The following is an 18,771-nucleotide window of genomic DNA, read 5'->3' as shown; positions in this document are numbered from 1 at the left end:
ATTAATTTCCACAAAGTTTGCTGCGTCATTGTCTTTAGATATTTTTGTCAGATGTTACTATGGAATACTGAAGTATAATTACAAGCATTTCAAGTGTCAAAGGCTTTTATTGACAATTACATGAAGTTGATGCAAAGAGTCAATATTTGCAGTGTTGACCCTTCTTTTTCAAGACCTCTGTAATCCACCCTGGCATGCTGTCAATTAACTTCTGGGCCACATCCTGACTGATGGCAGCCCATTCTTACATAATCAATGCTTGAAGTTTGTCAGAATTTGTGGGTTTTTGTTTGTCCGCCCGCCTCTTGAGGATTGACCACAAGTTCTCAATGGGATTAAGGTCTGCGGAGTTTCCTGGCCATGGACCCAAAATATCAATGTTTTGTTCCCCGAGCCACTTCGTTATCACCTTTTCCTAATGGCAAGGTGCTCCATCATGCTGGAAAAGGCATTGTTCGTCACCGAACTGTTCGTGGATGGTTGGGAGAAGTTGCTCTCGGTGGATGTGTTGGTACCATTCTTTATTCATGGCTGTGTTCTTAGGCAAAATTGTGAGTGAGCCCACTCCCTTGGCTGAGAAGCAAACCCACACATGAATGGTCTCAGGATGCTTTACTGTTGGCATGACACAGGACTGATGGTAGCGCTCACCTTGTCTTCTCTGGACAAGCTTCATCACTCTAACATTATGGAGTATATGCAAAGTGCCATCATACAAACTGAGGCAGCAGATTTTGTGAAAATTCATATTTGTGTCATTCTCAAAACTTTTGGCCACGACTGTAGAGTATAGGAACAGTGTATTACATCCCACCAAGTTTGTTCTTATTGTTATATGACCCCTGTTGAACATTTTTTATATACTTCGTGTAATTTTTGGGGGATGAAATATTGAATTTGGCCTTTACTACTATAGCCCATTGAAACCCATTGAATAACACATTCGTGAATGGCAAAAAAAGTATCATAAGAAATAAGATTTGGAAGTGTCTGTCCTATATTTAGGAAAGCTCAGGAAATGTATATATTTTGGGGGGACACAAATTTAAGCTCTAATTTTAATTGGGCACAAAATAACCTCCATACTTCCATTAATTTGTATGGGTTACCTTCAGATGAGTCCGGTGACACTTTGGTTGAGGAGCAGACTGATTATAGGCATGTCTCATGGTCTGACAAACACTGCTGTAGTTCAGCCACCTTCCTCCGCAAATGCGGAAGGCCGATAGGAGGATGCGGTGGAATGAGACGCAGCCCACATAAGAAAACATATCTCTAGTTTAAACTGATGGATTTTGATGGGAATTATTTTATTATGTTACATAGATTGACACACCTAAAATATATAATAAAGACTTTCTATCACAGGTCTGCTCTTTGGGCTTTCCAATATTTTTGTTTCTATCTGCCAGCAGTCTGTGCACTCTAAATGTCAGTGGTGTTTAATGGCACTAAACAATCCCTCTAAATGTCAGTGGTGTTTGATGGCACTAAACAATCCATCTAAATGTCAGTGGTGTTTGATGGCACTAAACAATCCCTCTAAATGTCATTGGTGTTTGATGGCACTAAACAATCCCTCTAAATGTCAGTGGTGTTTGATGGCACTACACAATCCCTCTAAATGTCAGTGGTGTTTGATGGCACTAAACAATCCCTCTAAATGTCAGTGGTGTTTGGTGATGGCACTAAACAATCCCTCTAAATGTCAGTGGTGTTTGGTGATGGCACAAAACAATCCCTCTTAATGTCAGTGGTGTTTGGTGATGGCACTAAACAATCCCTTGGAGGGCTATTTGTTTCCGCACACTGGCTGTGCTTTAGTATGAGCTTAGTTCGAGTTGACAGTAAGCGCTGTGAACTTTACCCTCTATTGTTCCTCGATAATCAAATCTAATTTCTGTAAGGACAATAGTGTCGCCTGGAAAACAGAGGCAGCAGTAGCAGCTGGTATTTGTGGCCATTAGCCGACTACAACTGTATTTGACAGATAAATCCCCCAGCTAAGCAGTATGAGTTTCCATGATTCCATTCCAATCTGTCATTCTCTCCGGATTTGTTCATTCAAAACGTTTAGATTCCAGGATTGATAGTGTGATGGGTTTGGAGGTGTGGATTGGAACAACAATTTTTCTCAGTTAACTGTTAAACTGCCTCTCTCTCTCTCTCTCTCTCTCATATTCAGTCAGCTATTCAGTATCCTCAATGCATGTGGGTAGAAACAGTTTCAGTGCCTGGGTGTCTGGGCCTTAAAGGGAGTGCGATATTAACCTATTTTCTACTTAACCAGAGTCAGATGAACTCGTTGATACCATTTGTATGTCTCCAGTATAAAGGAAATTAGAGGTAGTTTATCAGCCAATGTAAGCTAGCTTTAGCGCAATGACTGAAGTCTACAAGAGCAGCTAGCATCCATTAATTTATCTAATAGCTTAATTGCCTGAATCTGTCCCTATGGTATCATCTGCTGGATGGTGAAAACACTTCATGACCTGGTTGACTGGGGTTCTTCATTATTCTGCTGTTTGTTTACCCTGCTCTCATTCCTAACCCTCTCTTTTTCTCTCTGATCCCTCCAGACGACGGACGATCTGCCGGTGGCATCTGCGGAGTGTCCGAGCGATGACGAGGACATTGATCCCTGTGAGCCGAGCTCAGGTGGGTTAGGTTAGTCATCTCTTTTTTATTCCTTCTGTCTCTGGGTGTCGCTGTCAGTCTCTCACCGTACCGCCAATCAGACAGTCAGTCTCTCAACGTACCACCTGCCAGTCAGTCAGTAGTCAGTCTCTCACCGTACCGCGAGTCAGTCAGTCAGTCTCTCACCGTACCGCCTGCCAGTCAGTCAGTAGTCAGTCTCTCAACGTACAGCGAGTCAGTCAGTCAGTCTCTCACCGTACCGCCTGCCAGTCAGTTAGTAGTCAGTCTCTCACCGTACCGCCTGCCAGTCAGTCAGTAGTCAGTCTCTCTCCGTACCGCCAGTCAGTCAGTCTCTCACCGTACCACCAGTAAGTCAGTCAGTCTCTCACCATACGGCCCACCAGTCAGTCAGTCAGTCTCTCACCGTACCGCCAGTCTGTCAGTCAGTCTCTCACCGTACAGCCAGTCAGTCAGTCTCTCACCGTACCGCCAGCTAGGCAGTCTCTCACCGTACAGCCAGTCAGTCAGTCTCTCACCGTACCACCAGTCAGTCTCTCGCTGTACCGCAAGTCAGTCAGTCAGTCTCTCACTGTGCCTCCAGTTAGTCAGTCAGTCTCTCACTGTACCGTCAGTCAGTCAGTCTCTCACCATACTGCCAGTCAGTCAGTCTCTCACCGTACCGCCCGCCAGTCAGTCAGTAGTCAGTCTCTCACCGTACCGTCAGTCTGTCAGTCTCTCACCGTACTGCCAGTCAGTCTCTCACCGTACCGCGAGTCAGTCAGTCTCTCACTGTGCCTCCAGTTAGTCAGTCAGTCTCTCACTGTACCGTCAGTCAGTCAGTCTCTCACCATAGCGTCAGTCAGTCTATCACCGTACCGCCAGTCAGTCAGATAGTGAGTCAGTCTCTCCCCGTTCTGTCAGTCAGTCTCTCACCATACCGCCAGTCAGTCTCTCACCGGAACGCTAGTCAGTCAGTCAGTCAGCCAGTCTCTCATCATACCACCAGTCAGTCAGTCTCTCACTGTACCTCCAGTTAGTCAATCAGTCTCCCACTGTACCACCAGTCAGTCAGTCAGTCTCTCACCGTACCGCCAGTCAATCAGTTAGTCAGTCAGTCTCTCACCGTACTGTTAGTGGTCTCTCACCATACCGCCAGTCAGTCTCTCACCGTACCGCTAGTCAGTCAGTCAGTCAGTTTCTCACTGTACCTCCAGTTAGTCAGTCAGTCTCTCACTGTACCGTCAGTCAGTCAGTCAGTCTCTCACCGTACCGCCCGCCAGTCAGTCATTCTTTCACCGTACCGCCCGCCAGTCAGTCAGTAGTCAGTCTCTCACCGTACCGTCAGTCAGTCAGTCTCTCACCGCCCGCCAGTCAGTCAGTAGTCAGTCTCTCATCGTACCATCAGTCAGTCAGTCAGTCTCTCACCGTACCGTCCGCCAGTTAGTCTCTCATCATACGGCCCACTAGTCAGTCAGTCTCTCACCATACCACCAGTCAGTCAGTCAGTCTCTCACCGTACCGCCCGCCAGTCAGTCAGTCTCTCACTGTACCGCCCGTCAGTCAGTCTCTCATCATACGGCCCACTAGTCAGTCAGTCTCTCACCGTACCACCAGTCAGTCAGTCAGTGTCTCACCGTACAGCCAGTCAGTAGTCCATCTCTCACTATACCGCCAGTCAGTCAGTCTTTCACTGTACCTCCAGTCAGTCAGTCAGTCTCTCACCATAATGCCAGTCAGTCAGTTAGTCAGTCAGTCTCTCACTGTACCGTCAGTCAGTCAGTCTCTCACCGCCCGCCAGTCAGTCAGTAGTCAGTCTCTCACCATACCGTCAGTCAGTCAGTCAGTCTCTCACTGTACTGCCCGCCAGTCAGTCTCTCACCATACGGCCCACTAGTCAGTCAGTCTCTCACCGTACCACCAGTCAGTCAGTCAGTGTCTCACCGTACAGCCAGTCAGAAGTCCGTCTCTCACCTTACCGCCAGTCAGTCAGACAGTCTCTCAGCGTAACGCCAGTCAGTCAGTCTTTCACTGTACCTCCAGTTAGTCAGTCAGTCTCTCACTGTACCGTCAGTCAGTCAGTCAGTCAGTCTCTCACCATACCGCCAGTCAGTCAGTTAGTCAGTCAGTCTCTCACCGTACCGCCCGCCAGTCAGTCAGTAGTCAGTCTCTCACCGTACCGCCAGTCAGTCAGTCAGTCTCTCACCGTACCATCAGTTAGTCAGTATCTCACCGTACTGCCCGTCAGTCAGTCAGTCTCTCACCGCCCGCCAGTCAGTCAGTAGTCAGTCTCTCACCGTGCCGTCAGTCAGTCAGTCTCTCACCGTACCGCCCGCCATTGAGTCTCTCATCATACGGCCCACTAGTCAGTCAGTCTCTCACCGTACCACCAGTCAGTCAGTCAGTATCTCACCGTACCTCCCACCAGTCAGTCTCTCATCATACAGCCCACTAGTCAGTCAGTCTCTCACCGAACCACCAGTCAGTCAGTCAGTGTCTCACCGTACAGCCAGTCAGAAGTCTGTCTCTCACCATACCGCCAGTCAGTCAGACAGTCTCCCACCGTACCGCCAGTCAGTCAGTCTCTCACTGTACCTCCAGTTAGTCAGTCAGTCTCTCACTGTACCGTCAGTCAGTCAGTCAGTCAGTCAGTCTCTCACCATAATGCCAGTCAGTCAGTTAGTCAGCCAGTCTCTCACTGTACCGTCAGTCAGTCAGTCTCTCACCGCCCGCCAGTCAGTCAGTAGTCAGTCTCTCACCGTACCGTCAGTCAGTCAGTCACTCACTGTACCGCCCGCCAGTCAGTCTCTCACCATACGGCCCACTAGTCAGTCAGTCTCTCACCGTACCACCAGTCAGTCAGTCAGTGTCTCACCGTACAGCCAGTCAGAAGTCCATCTCTCACCTTACCGCCAGTCAGTCAGACAGTCTCTCACCGTAACGCCAGTCAGTCAGTCTTTCACTGTACCTCCAGTTAGTCAGTCAGTCTCTCACTGTACCGTCAGTCAGTCAGTCAGTCAGTCTCTCACCATACCGCCAGTCAGTCAGTTAGTCAGTCAGTCTCTCACCGTACCGCCAGTCAGTCAGTCAGTCTCTCACCGTACCATCAGTTCGTCAGTATCTCACCGTACCGCCCGCCAGTCAGTCAGTCTCTCACCATACCGTCAGTCAGTCAGTCAGTAGTCAGTCTCTCACCGTACCACCAGTCAGTCAGTCAGTGTCTCACCGTACAGCCAGTCAGAAGTCTGTCTCTCACCATACCGCCAGTCAGTCAGTCAGTCTCCCACCGTACCGGCAGTCAGTCAGTCTCTCACTTTACCTCCAGTTAGTCAGTCAGTCTCTCACTGTACCGTCAGTCAGTCAGTCAGTCAGTCAGTCTCTCACCATAATGCCAGTCAGTCAGTTAGTCAGCCAGTCTCTCACTGTACCGTCAGTCAGTCAGTCTCTCACCGCCCGCCAGTCAGTCAGTAGTCAGTCTCTCACCGTACCGTCAGTCAGTCAGTCTCTCACTGTACCGCCCGCCAGTCAGTCTCTCACCATACGGCCCACTAGTCAGTCAGTCTCTCACCGTACCACCAGTCAGTCAGTCAGTGTCTCACCGTACAGCCAGTCAGAAGTCCGTCTCTCACCTTACCGCCAGTCAGTCAGACAGTCTCTCACCGTAACGCCAGTCAGTCAGTCTTTCACTGTACCTCCAGTTAGTCAGTCAGTCTCTCACTGTACCTTCAGTCAGTCAGTCAGTCAGTCTCTCACCATACCGCCAGTCAGTCAGTTAGTCAGTCAGTCTCTCACCGTACCGCCAGTCAGTCAGTCAGTCTCTCACCGTACCATCAGTTAGTCAGTATCTCACTGTACCGCCCGCCAGTCAGTCAGTCTCTCACCATACCGTCAGTCAGTCAGTCAGTAGTCAGTCTCTCACCGTACCATCAGTCAGTCAGTCAGTCAGTCTCTCACCGTACAGCCCGCCAGTCAGTCTCTCACCATACGGCCCGCTAGTCAGTCAGTCTCCCACCGTACCGCCAGTCAGTCAGTCTCTCACTGTACCTCCAGTTAGTCAGTCAGTCTCTCACTGTACCGTCAGTCAGTCAGTCAGTCAGTCAGTCAGTCTCTCACCATAATGCCAGTCAGTCAGTTAGTCATCCAGTCTCTCACTGTACCGTCAGTCAGTCAGTCTCTCACCGCCCGCCAGTCAGTCAGTAGTCAGTCTCTCACCGTACCGTCAGTCAGTCAGTCTCTCACTGTACCGCCCGCCAGTCAGTCTCTCACCATACGGCCCACTAGTCAGTAAGTCTCTCACCGTACCGCCAGTCAGTCAGTCAGTCTCTCACCGTACCATCAGTTAGTCAGTATCTCACCGTACCGCCCGCCAGTCAGTCAGTCTCTCACCATACCGTCAGTCAGTCAGTCAGTAGTCAGTCTCTCACCGTACCGCCCGCCAGTCAGTCTCTCACCATACGGCCCGCTAGTCAGTCAGTCTCTCACCGTACCGCCAGTCAGTCTCTCACCGTACCACCAGTCAGTCAGTCTCTCACTGTACCTCCAGTTAGTCAGTCAGTCTCTCAGTGTACAGTCAGTCAGTCAGTCAGTCTCTCACCATACCGCCAGTCAGTCAGTTAGTCAATCAGTCTTTCACCGTACCGCCCGCCAGTCATTCAGTAGTCAGTCTCTCACCGTACCGCCCTTCAGTCAGTCAGTCTCTCACCATATGGCCCGCTAGTCAGTCAGTCTGTCACCGTACCGCCAGTCAGTCAGTCAGTCTCTCACCGTACCGCCAGTCAGCCAGTCAGTATCTCGCCGTACCGCAAGTCTGTCAGTCAGTCTCTCACCGTACCGCCAGTCAGTCTCTCACCGTACCGCCCGCCAGTCAGGAGTCAGTCTCTCACCGTACCACCAGTCAGTCTCTCGCCGTACCGCAAGTCTGTCAGTCAGTCTCTCACCGTACCGCTAGTCAGTCAGTCAGTCTCTCACCGTACCGCCAGTCAGTCTCTCGCCGTACTGCAAGTCTGTCAGTCAGTCTCTCACCGTACCGCCAGTCAGTCTCTCACCGTACCGCTAGTCAGTCAGTCAGTCTCTCACAGTACAGCCAGTTAGTCAGTCAGACTCTCACCGTACCGCCAGTCAGTCTCTTACCAGACCGCCAGTCAGTCCGTCTCTCACCGTACTGACAGTCAGTCAGTCTCTCACCATACTGCCTGCCAGTCAGTCAGTCAGTCATTCTCTCATCGTACAGCCAGTCAGTCAGTATCTCACCGTACCGCCAGTCTGACAGTCAGTGTCTTTGTGTCACAATCACTTTCATGGTCAGTCCACCATCAAGGTTTTTAAGACACTGTATTGAAGTTACTGTAGAAATTGATTTAAGTCTTTTGTGTCACAGTCTGTCAGTCCACTCCACTATGCACCAATTAACTAGCTCACTGTGGTAAAGCTATCGTAAAGGCAGTGGTTCACAAGTATTCTTGTGTGTAACTCATGACAGTATTTTGTCTACATACATACATACGTGTGATTTACCTTCACAACAGGATGTGGGTCAATTCCATTTCAATTCTGGGAGTTCCAATCTACTTTTTGAATTGGCGGAATTGAAATGGACTCGAACCACAACCTTGTCTCACACGATATACCGTACCTTGTAAAAAATGTCATACCCCTTTTAATTTATTCACCTTTAATCGTGTTAAAAAAAATATTTCATTTTTTTGTCAACAATATACACAAAATCCTCTAATATCAACGTGGAAGAAAATGTAGATTTATTTGTTTTTACGATAAAAAAAGATTGAACTAAAACATAGTCGTTGCATAAGTATTCAGCCCTTTTGTCTAAACAATCTAAATTAGTTCAGGAGTCAAATCTGGCTTAAATAGCCATATCGAAGATACATGGTCTCACTCTGTGGGAAATAATAGGGGTTGACATGATTTGTAAATGACTAACCCGTCCTTTGTCTCCCATACATACAACATACAGTGGGGCAAAAAAAGTATTTAGTCAGCCACCAATTGTGCAAGTTCTCCCACTTAAAAACTTCTTGTAACTAGGGGGCAGTATTTTCATTTTTTGGAAAAATAACGTTCCCAAAGTAAACGGGCTATTTTGTCAGGACAAGATGCTAGAATATGCATATAATTGACAGCTTAGGATAGAAAACACTCTAAAGTTTCCAAAACTGTAAAAATATTGTCTGTGAGTATAACAGAACTGATATTGCAGGCGAAAGCCTGAGAAAAATCCAATCCGGAAGTGACTAATGTTTTGAAAGCTCTGCGTTCCGATGCGTCCCTATTGAGCAGTGTATGGGCTATCAACCAGATTCCTCTTTCTACGTATTCCCCAAGCTGTCTCAATGATTTTGACGTAGTTTCACGCATTTATGTTGAAGAATGAGCGTAAGCCACTATACTGCGTAAGTGGTCACCTGATGGCTCTCAGAGTGATTCTTACGTAATATACAGAGGTAGCCATTTCTCCTCTCGGTCCTACTGAAAAGCCAATTGTCCCAGTGGATATATTATCTAATAGATATTTGAAAAACACCTTAAGGATTGATTATAAACAACGTTTGCCATGTTTCTGTCGATATTATGGAGCTAATTTGGAATATTTTTCGGCATTTTCTTGACTGCAATTTCCGGTTGATTTCTCAGCCAAACGTGAAGAACAAACGGAGCTATTTCGCCTACAAAAATAATATTTTTGGAAAAAAGGAACATTCGCTATCTAACTGGGAGTCTTGTGAGTGAAAACATCCGAAGCTCATCAAAGGTAAACGATTTAATTTGATTGCTTTTCTGATTTTCGTGACCAGGTCGCCTGCTGCTAGCTGGACATAATGCTATGCTAGGCTATCGATAAACTTACACAAATGCTTGTCTTGCTTTGGCTGTAAAGCATATTTTCCAAATCTGAGATGACAGGGTGATTAACAAAAAGCTGTGTTTCAATATATTTCACTTGTAATTTCATGAATAAGGAATATTTTCTAGTAATATTTATGTCCATTGTGTTATGCTAATTAGTGTCAGATGATGACAACGATCCCGGATGGGTAGTAACAACAGGATAAAAAGATGAGAGAGGCCTGTAATTTTCATCATAGGTACACTTCAGCTATGACAGACAAAATTAGAAAAACAAATCCAGAAAATCAGATTGTAGGATTTTTAATGAATTTATTTGCAAATTATGGTGGAAAATAATTATTTCTTCAATAACAAAAGTTTATCTCAATACTTTGTTATATACCCTTTGTTGGCAATGACAGAGGTCAAACGTTTTCTGTAAGTCTTCACAAGGTTTTCACACACTGTTGCTGGTATTTTGGCCCATTCCTCCATGCAGATCTCCTCTAGAGCAGTGATGTTTTGGGGCTGTTACTGGGCAACACGGACTTTCAACTCCCTCCAAAGATGTTCTATGGGGTTGAGATCTGGAGACTGGCTTGGCCACTCCAGGACCTTGAAATGCTTCTTACGAAGCCACTCCTTCGTTGCCTGGGCGGTGTGTTTGGAATCATTGCCAAGACCCAGCCACGTTTCATCTTCAATGCCCTTGCTGATGGAAGGAGGTTTTCACTCAAAATCTCACGATTCATGGCCCCATTCATTCTTTCCTTTACACGGATCAGTCGTCCTGAAAACAGAAAAACAGCCCCAAAGCCTGGACATGTACTGGCTTAAGCAGGGGGACATGTCTGACACTGCAGGATTGACACAGTATTCCATTTGTCAGAAACTCCTCCATAGTGACCCATGAATGCGTTGTCTGCAGCATTTAGTGACCAGGTAGGCCAGTTGAGAACAGGTTCTCATTTACAACTGCGATCTGGCCAAATAAAGCAAAGCAGTGCGACAAAAACAACACAGAGTTACACATGGGATAAGCAAACGTACAGTCAATAACACCATAGAAAAATCTGTATACAATGTGTGCAAATGACGTGAAGCGGTAAGGCAATAAATAGTGGCGAAGTAATTACAATTTAGCAATTAACACTGGAGTGATATAAAGGCAGATGAGGATGTGCAAGTAGAAATACTGGTATGCAAAAGAGCAGAAAATCAAATATGGGGAAGAGGTAGGTAGTTGGTTGGATGGGGTATTTACAGATGGGCTGTGTACAGTTGCAGCGATCGGTAAGCTGCTCTTACTGTCACGTTCTGACCTTAGTTCTTTTGTTATGTCTTTGTTTTAGTATGGTCAAGGCGTGAGTTGGGGTGGGTAGTCTATGTTCCTTTTTCTATGTTGTGGTTATGTGTTTGGCCTGGTATGGTTCTCAATCAGAGACAGGTGTCGTTCATTGTCTCTGATTGAGAATCATACTTAGGTAGCCTTTTCCCACCTGTGTTTTGTGGGTGATTATTTTTCCGGGTCAGTGTTTGTTCCACACGAGACTGTTTTGTTCATTTACTTTATTCACGTTGTTATTTTGTATTTCAGTGTTCAGGCAAATAATCATCATGAACACGTACCACGCTGCGCATTGGTCCGATATTTCCTACTCCTCCTCAGACGAGGAGGACGACGATCGTTACACTTACAGCTGACGCTTAAAGTTAGTGAGGGAGATATAAGTCTCCAATTTTTGCAATTCATTCCAGTCATTGGTAGCAGAGACCTGGAAGGAAAGTCAGTCAAAGGAAGTGTTGGCTTTGGGGATGACCAGTGAAATATACCTGCTTGAGTGCGTGCTACTATGTTGCTATGGTGACCAGTGAGCTGAGATAAGGCGGAGACTTACCTAGCAAAGACTTATAGATGACCTGGAGCCAGTGGGTTTGGCGACAAATATGTATTGAGGACCTGCTAACGAGAGAGCTCGATCAGCTGTTCGATTTCACTGACCGGCATGTCAACTGAGCCAGGATCACAGTCCAATAGATTTAGCTGATTCCCCTGCATGCTTGTATTCAGTTTCCCAAATATGTCTGTTACATAGGCAAGGAAACAGATTTTAATTCCATTACAAAGTCAACAGTCTGTTTTTTACATCTATTGTGAATGAAAACAGTTTCACTCAATTCAAAAATATTTCCAATGCTCCCCCTTGACAACCACTCTGTGTGAAATAGAACATTGTCATGCTTTGATCCCATATCTACACATAGTTATGCGAAAAATGCGTTCGGCAACCTAGTTTAATGTTCAAGCTGCATATCTCCAAGTTCTGCGCTCAGCTCTTTGCCGCCAGTGATCTCGGTGTATCTGTTATAGCTCAGTGGGTGTATCATACAATGCGTCCATGTGGCAGAGGGAGATACATTCACAACTAGAGTGCAGAGGCCTACCTGCCATCCAGTGGTAGAAAAAGTTGCCAATTGTCATACTTGAGTAAAAGTAAAGATACCTTATTTGAAAATGACTTAAGTAAAAGTGAAAGTCACCCAGTAAAATCCTACTGGAGTTAGTCTAAAAGTATTTGGTTTTAAATATACTTAAAAATCAAAAGTAAAAATGTGAATAATTTCAAATTCCTTATATTAAGCAAACCAGACAGCACCATTTTCTTTTCATTGTTATTAATTTATGATAGCCAGGGGCACACTCCAACACTCAGACATAATTTACAAACAAAATGTGTTTAGAGAGTCTGCAGTAGGGATGACCAGGGATGTTCTCTTGATAAGTGTGTGAATTAGACAATTTCTCTGTCCTGCTAAGCATTCCAAATGTAAATTTTGGGTGTCAGGGGAAAATGTATGGAGTAGAAAGTACATAGTTTTCTTTAGGAATGTAGTGAAGTAAAAGTTGTCAAACATATAAATAGCAAAGTAAAGATACTCCAAAAAACTACTTCAGTAGTACTTTAAAGTATTTTTACTTAAGTACTTTACAACACTGCTGCCGTCTCGTGATAGACGGAGCCCCATCTGTGCAAAAGCTCACCATTCGATCCCAGGGAATCTGTTTTTCGTCAGTATAGCCATGCAGTGCACTTAACATCCCCTGTGCCGTGTCATGCTCGGGAATCGTGAGACAGAACAATATGTCCTCGTGAATTGCATCCCCCCGACATGTAACGAGCAAAAGTAAATTCATGGTCATCTCTGCCCTCACAGCTAAAGTCCATTTGGAGAGCATAACCTGGGGAGTTTTTAAGACTTTCAGTCAGTCTCCTCTTGATTGATATCTATGGCATAAATTCTTTGTTTTGCTGTGTTATCTGACAAATGCATTGATGGGAATTTTGTGCCTCGGCCTCTCCACACATTGTCTTCACCATATCAACTGTGACCATATCAAAGTCTCTGCAATAGTGTGTGGTTTATAGCGTAGTGGGCTTAATCATTCACCATGGGAATGATTCAAGTGCAACAGTCAAGTGCGGCCCTTTCCCACAATCTAAGGGTGCTTTCTGGTAAAATGTTACATTTCCATTTTGATTTTTAAGATGAACCATATGACAATGATTTTGAGTGACAAAGACAATGTTGTAATTATTTTTTATTTACAGTTCCAGTCAAAGTGTCACGGATCCCTCTGGAACTTTCATCACGCACACCTGTCCCCTATTCCCACTGATTAGTATTTGTATATAACAATGTGCGTTTGAGTACATGTGTTGTGTAATGGCTTTTGTGCCGTTGTGGATTGTGCAGATGATTACGGGTCTTGTCCCATCTGTCAATCATTGTGCGCATGTGTTATTTATTCGAGGTACTCGTCGCTCTTCTGTTTTGGGTTACTGCCCTGTGTTTTGTTACGTGCTTGTTTGGTCTTCGTCCCCGTGCCTTTACACAGCACGCCGTAATGTGGGCTTAATACAGGTTCCTATTACGCATTCCTGCGCCTGTCTCCCGAATCATTTATACCTAAAGGACACAAAGGTTTGAACACCTACTGATTCAAGGGGTCTTCTTTATTTTTACTATCTTCTACATTGTAGAATAATAGTGAAGGCATAAAAACTATGAAATAAGACATATGGAATCATGTAATAACCAAAAAAGTGTCAAACAAATATATTTTAGAGTTTAGATTCTTCAAAGTAGCCACCCTTTGCCTTGATGATAGCCTCACTAAGCTACGGTCACTGTGGGGACTACATCATCGATGCACTTCTTGATGAAGCCGGTGACTGAGGTTGTATACTCCTCAATGTCATTGGATGAATCCCAGAACATATTCCAGACCGTCATTTTAAAAACCCTTCGCTGGTTTCGCCATGAGTGTGTAGAGCTAGTTTAATTGTTTTTGTGAAATGCTCCCCGGTTGGCGAGTTAGGTGCCAACTGTCATTAATTCCTGTAAACGCATAACAGCCAGCCAGTCGGACTAGTATCCTGTTGTGTCACGTACATCAGCCCTTATGAGGTGCTGATTACTTACACATAACATCTTTAGTTGCATTGTCATTGTTTTAGTATTGTCTCCTAGGAAAACACACAAAGACACACACACACTCACATACACATGCACACGCACGCACACACGCACGCACGCATGCACGCACACACACACACACACACACACACACACACACACACACACACACACACACACACACACACAAACACAAACATACTTTCTCTCTCTCTCTCACACATTCTCTCTCTCTCACACTCTCTTTCTCTCTCTCTCTCTCTCTGTCTCTCTCTCTTTTTCAAACACACACATGGCACAGGAAAGCAAACCAACAAACACCATCTCAACAGTAACTGTTCTTTAAGACAACACAACTGGTGATGAAGCCAACTCTTTTCAAACAAACTCCTTTTAGTTCAGGATCAAGGATGTCTTTACTGATAGTCTATAACGTTCTTTGTTTACTGTTTCACTCTGCGGAGTTAAACTGTACATAAAATATCCCGGCCCCCAAAAAATCTGATTGCTTTACCAGCCATAATAGATACATTCTTAAGGTTATGACTTGCCCTCAATTCCAGGTACTGTAAGCGAATTGTAAATAAATTGAATTTTACTGTTTACTTCCTGCTACAGCTGCTAGGGAAGGAGGCTTTGAAATATCGCTTGCTGACACAACTTGCCCTATCTATTCATATGGTAATAAACAACACATTGCCTGTCTATGTCTACATTTCTCAATCAGTTAAATGCTTGTTTTGTAATCTTACAAATAGACACAGTAAAATATGCTAGACAGCACTACTTTAAGCTACATAACCACAATGCGTATTGAACATATACATCCACATTTCTCCAACAAATCGTGGGTCAAATTCTTATGTTTATGATGTTCCTATTAAACAACCTGGGATTGAATCTACCAACTTTGACAAAGACAGCAAGTGCTTCCCTTCAGTATTGAGGGATTTCCTAACGTGCTGGATTGAATGGATTGAGCACTAAGTAGATTGAGCGCAAGGCAAAACAGTTAGTTTCCAATTCAAGGCCGTAGCTCTCTCTGTATCGATCTTTACGCAGTAATAAAGCCAGCAATAAATTAATGTCTACTCCACAGCACTCTGTCAGACTGTCTGTTAGGCTACATACTAAGTATTTATTACCCATTATTCATATCTCAAAGTCTAGGCTGTACACATCTAGACTCCTCATATCCCCAAGGAGACTTTTCCATGTGAGATCTGCTTACCTCAGTCAATAAAAAATGCAATGAGATGAGTAGATTCAGCCGAGGACCTATTTTTGGGGGGGGCCGAAACATAATCACAAATAATTTGTAGACTGCAAGAAGCCCATATATATATATATATATATGGGCTTCTTGCAGTCTACAAATTATTTGTATATATATTTGACTAAAATGTAATCATTGCAAACCTTGCTTATATTTGTATACGATCACATACAATGAGTGTAAAAAAAACATAAGTAACACGTGCTCTTTCCATGACATAGACTTACCAGATATATCCAGGTCAGAGCTATGATCCCTTATATGTCACCTGTTAAATCCACTTCAATCAATCTAGATGAAGGGGAGGAGACAGGTTAAAGAAGGATTTTTAAGCCTTGAGACAGTTGAGACATAGATTGTGTGTGTGCATTTCACAAGGGTGAATGGGCATGATAAAATATTTAAGTGCCTTTTGAACGAGATATGGTAGTAGGTGCCAGGCGCACTGGTTTGAGTGTGCCAAGAATTGCAACGCTGCTGAGTTTTTCACGCTTAATTGTTTCCTGTGTGTATCAAGAATGGTCCACCACCCAAAGAACAACCAGCCAACTTGACACAACTGTGGGAAGCATTGGAGTCAACATGGGCCAGCATCCCTGTGGAATTCTTTCGACACCTTTTAGAGTCCATTCCCCGACAAATTGAAACTGTTCTGAGGGCAAAAGGGGGTGCAACTCAATATTAGGAAGGTGTTCTTAATGTTTTGTACACTCAGTGTATATCCTGGTGTTATGTGTGGGAATACTTTGGAGCTTATTTTACCACATCATTTCAAACTGTACTGAGCATTGCAGCATCGTCTCTATCTCTGACAAGGTCATCTGTCAGAACCTAGAGTGTTCCAGCTGCACTAAGCACTACAGTATGTGAAGCTGTTACTACATTATGTGAAGCCGTTACTACAGTATGTGAAGCTGTTACTGCAGTATGTGACGCTGTTACAACAGTATGTGAAGCTGTTACTACAGTATGTGAAGCTGTTACTACAGTATATGACGCTGTTACTACAGTATGTGAAGCTGTTACTACAGTATATGAAGCTGTTACTACAGTATGTGAAGCTGTTACTACAGTGTGTGAAGCTGTTACTACAGTATGTGAAGCTGTTACTACAGTATATGAAGCTGTTACTACAGTATGTGAAGCTGTTACTACAGTATGTGAAGCTGTTACTACAGTATGTGAAGCTGTTACTACAGTATGTGAAGCTGTTACTACAGTACGTGAAGCTGTTACTACAGTATGTGAAGCTGTTACTACAGTATGTGAAGCTGTTACTACAGTATGTGACGCTGTTACTACAGTATGTGAAGCTGTTACTACAGTATGTGAAGCTGTTACTACAGTATATGAAGCTGTTACTACAGTATATACAGCTGTTACTACAGTACATGAAGCTGGCACTACAGTATGGGAAGCAGTAGAGGCACTCTCTCCTTCCCTGAACAGAATATCATTGGTATTTCTAGCTAGCGAGGGGAGATTACACCGTTTCTGCCGTGCTCCCCTGGTGACAGCTGTCTAACACCATATCCTGATTAATATCTGCATTCAGGGCCATTCACACGCTTGGCGGAGTGCTCAACACTGAATCTGTGACAGTGCAGCCAGTCGACCATGAAGGTCTTTGATCCTCTGTGACTGACACAGCCTGGAATAGTTCCTCAGGTTACTGTACTCTCCCAGTCCTCTCTATGGTGCTACGCTCTCCTTGTCTTTCTACGGTGCTACCCTGTGACAATAATCTGCTTCATTTCTTCTCAAAGAAGCACTGTCCAATGACAGTACTCTGTCCAATGACAGTACTCTGTAGAATGACAGTGCTCTGTAGAATGACAATACTCTGTAGAATGACAGTACAATGTAGAATGACAGTGACTATAATTATTTACACCTAGTTGTAGAACTTTATCTATTTTTCCTGTTACCGTTCCCTGACCCTAGGCAAGTGGTAAATAACACTCAACACAATCCCAAGTGGAGAACTTTGTACCATAGCAGTAGTCTCTCCCTTTCTCTCGCTTGCTCTTTTACTCAATTTGTCAATTTCAATTTGTATTGGCATGGGAAACCTATGTTTACATTGCCAAAGCAAGTGAAATAGATAATAAAAAAGTATCTCTCTCTCTCCCCCCTCTCCCTCTCTCTCCCCACCATGGTCAGTTTTAGATCATACTGTATATCACTGGACTATCGTCCTACAGCGGCCTCGCAGAAGCCCACAGAACAGACTGGGCAAACCCTGAGTGGAGTCAAGCAGAGAGAAATGACATGGAAGCTTAATTTAATGATCAACTTCCTCCATTCCCATTGAGCACATCCCTAGCATCAAACTGTGTCCCCTCTACATACTGTTGTTTTTTTAAGGATGTGTGTTATTGGCTACCTTCCCTCACAACATCTATTAACAGTCATTCCAAGTCTTCAGTGTTGTGTGGAATATACCATTTCTCATAGCCTAGCCCCCCACATGAAGGCTGGGGATGAGACTCCCAGTAATGAATCGGGCTGCTATCAAACTCACCCCACAGTCTCACACTATCTCTCTCTCTCACACACTCCCACTCCTTCTGTTGTCTCTCTCTGACACTTTCTTTCTCTCTATCTTGCTCTCTCGCTCACACACTCCCACTCTTTCTGTCCTGTCTCTCTTCATCTCAATTCAATTTCAATTTAAGGGTTTTGTTGGCATTGGAAACATCTATTTGCATTGCTAAAGCAAGTGAAATAGATAATAAACAGAAGTGAAATAAATAATAAAAAATGAACAGTAAACATTACGCTCACAAAAGTTCAAAAATAATAAAGATTTAAAATGTAATTATGTCTATATACAGTTGTAATGATGTGCAAACAGTTAAAGTACAAAAGGGAAAATAAACATAAATATGGGTTGTATTTAGAATGGTGTTTGTTCTTCACTGGTTGCCCTTTTCTTGTGGAAACAGGTCACAAATCTTGCTGCTGTGATGGCACACTGTGGGATTTCACCCAGCAGATATGGGAGTTTATCAAAATCGGGTTTGTTTTTTAAAATTCAAAATATGTGTCTCTAATATGGTCATACATTTGGCAGGAGGTTAGGAAGTGCATCTCAGTTTCCACCTCCTTTTGTGGGCAGTGTGCACATAGCCTGTCTTCTCTTGAGAGCCATGTCTGCCTATGGCAGCCTTTCTCAATAGTAAGGCTATGCTCACTGAGTCTGTACATAGTCAAAGCTTTTCTTAAGGTTGGGTCAGTCACAGTGGTCAGGTATTCTGCCACTGTGTACTCTATGTTTAGGTCCAAATAGCATTCTAGTCTGCTCTGTTTTTTTTGCCAATTCTTTCCAATGTGTCAAATAATTATATATTTGTTTTCTCACGATTTGGTTGGGTCTAATTGTGTTGCTGTCCTGGGGCTCTGTGGGGTCTGTGTTTGTGAACAGAGCCCCGGGACCAGCTTGCTTAGGGGACTCTTCTCCAGGTTCATCTCTCTGTAGGTGGTGGCTTTGTTATGGTAGGTTTGGGAATCACTTCCTTTAAGGTGGTTGTAGA

The 18,771-nt window shown here is 44.4% G+C and overlaps 1 protein-coding gene across 12 annotated transcripts in view; it reads left to right on the top strand.

The window, feature by feature from the left end:
* Positions 1–18,771, top strand: part of LOC139381237 (neurexin-1a-like) — a 749,117-nt gene that overhangs the window by 692,910 nt on the left and 37,436 nt on the right. For 8 of the 12 annotated variants that reach the window (XM_071124702.1, XM_071124701.1, XM_071124711.1 and 5 more), the window contains one exon: positions 2,580–2,667. In XM_071124702.1, the coding sequence (XP_070980803.1) occupies positions 2,580–2,667 (88 nt within the window). Of the gene's footprint in view, positions 1–2,579; positions 2,668–13,708; positions 13,712–18,771 lie in introns of all 12 variants that reach the window. The other 4 variants (XM_071124704.1, XM_071124710.1, XM_071124709.1 and 1 more) reach the window with 2 other exon arrangements.

The sequence above is a fragment of the Oncorhynchus clarkii genome, chromosome 23, assembly GCF_045791955.1.
Source record: "Oncorhynchus clarkii lewisi isolate Uvic-CL-2024 chromosome 23, UVic_Ocla_1.0, whole genome shotgun sequence".
Lineage (NCBI taxonomy): Eukaryota > Metazoa > Chordata > Actinopteri > Salmoniformes > Salmonidae > Oncorhynchus > Oncorhynchus clarkii.
The sequence above is the reverse complement of the archived record's forward strand: the minus strand, read 5'-3'. Positions and strand labels throughout refer to the sequence as shown.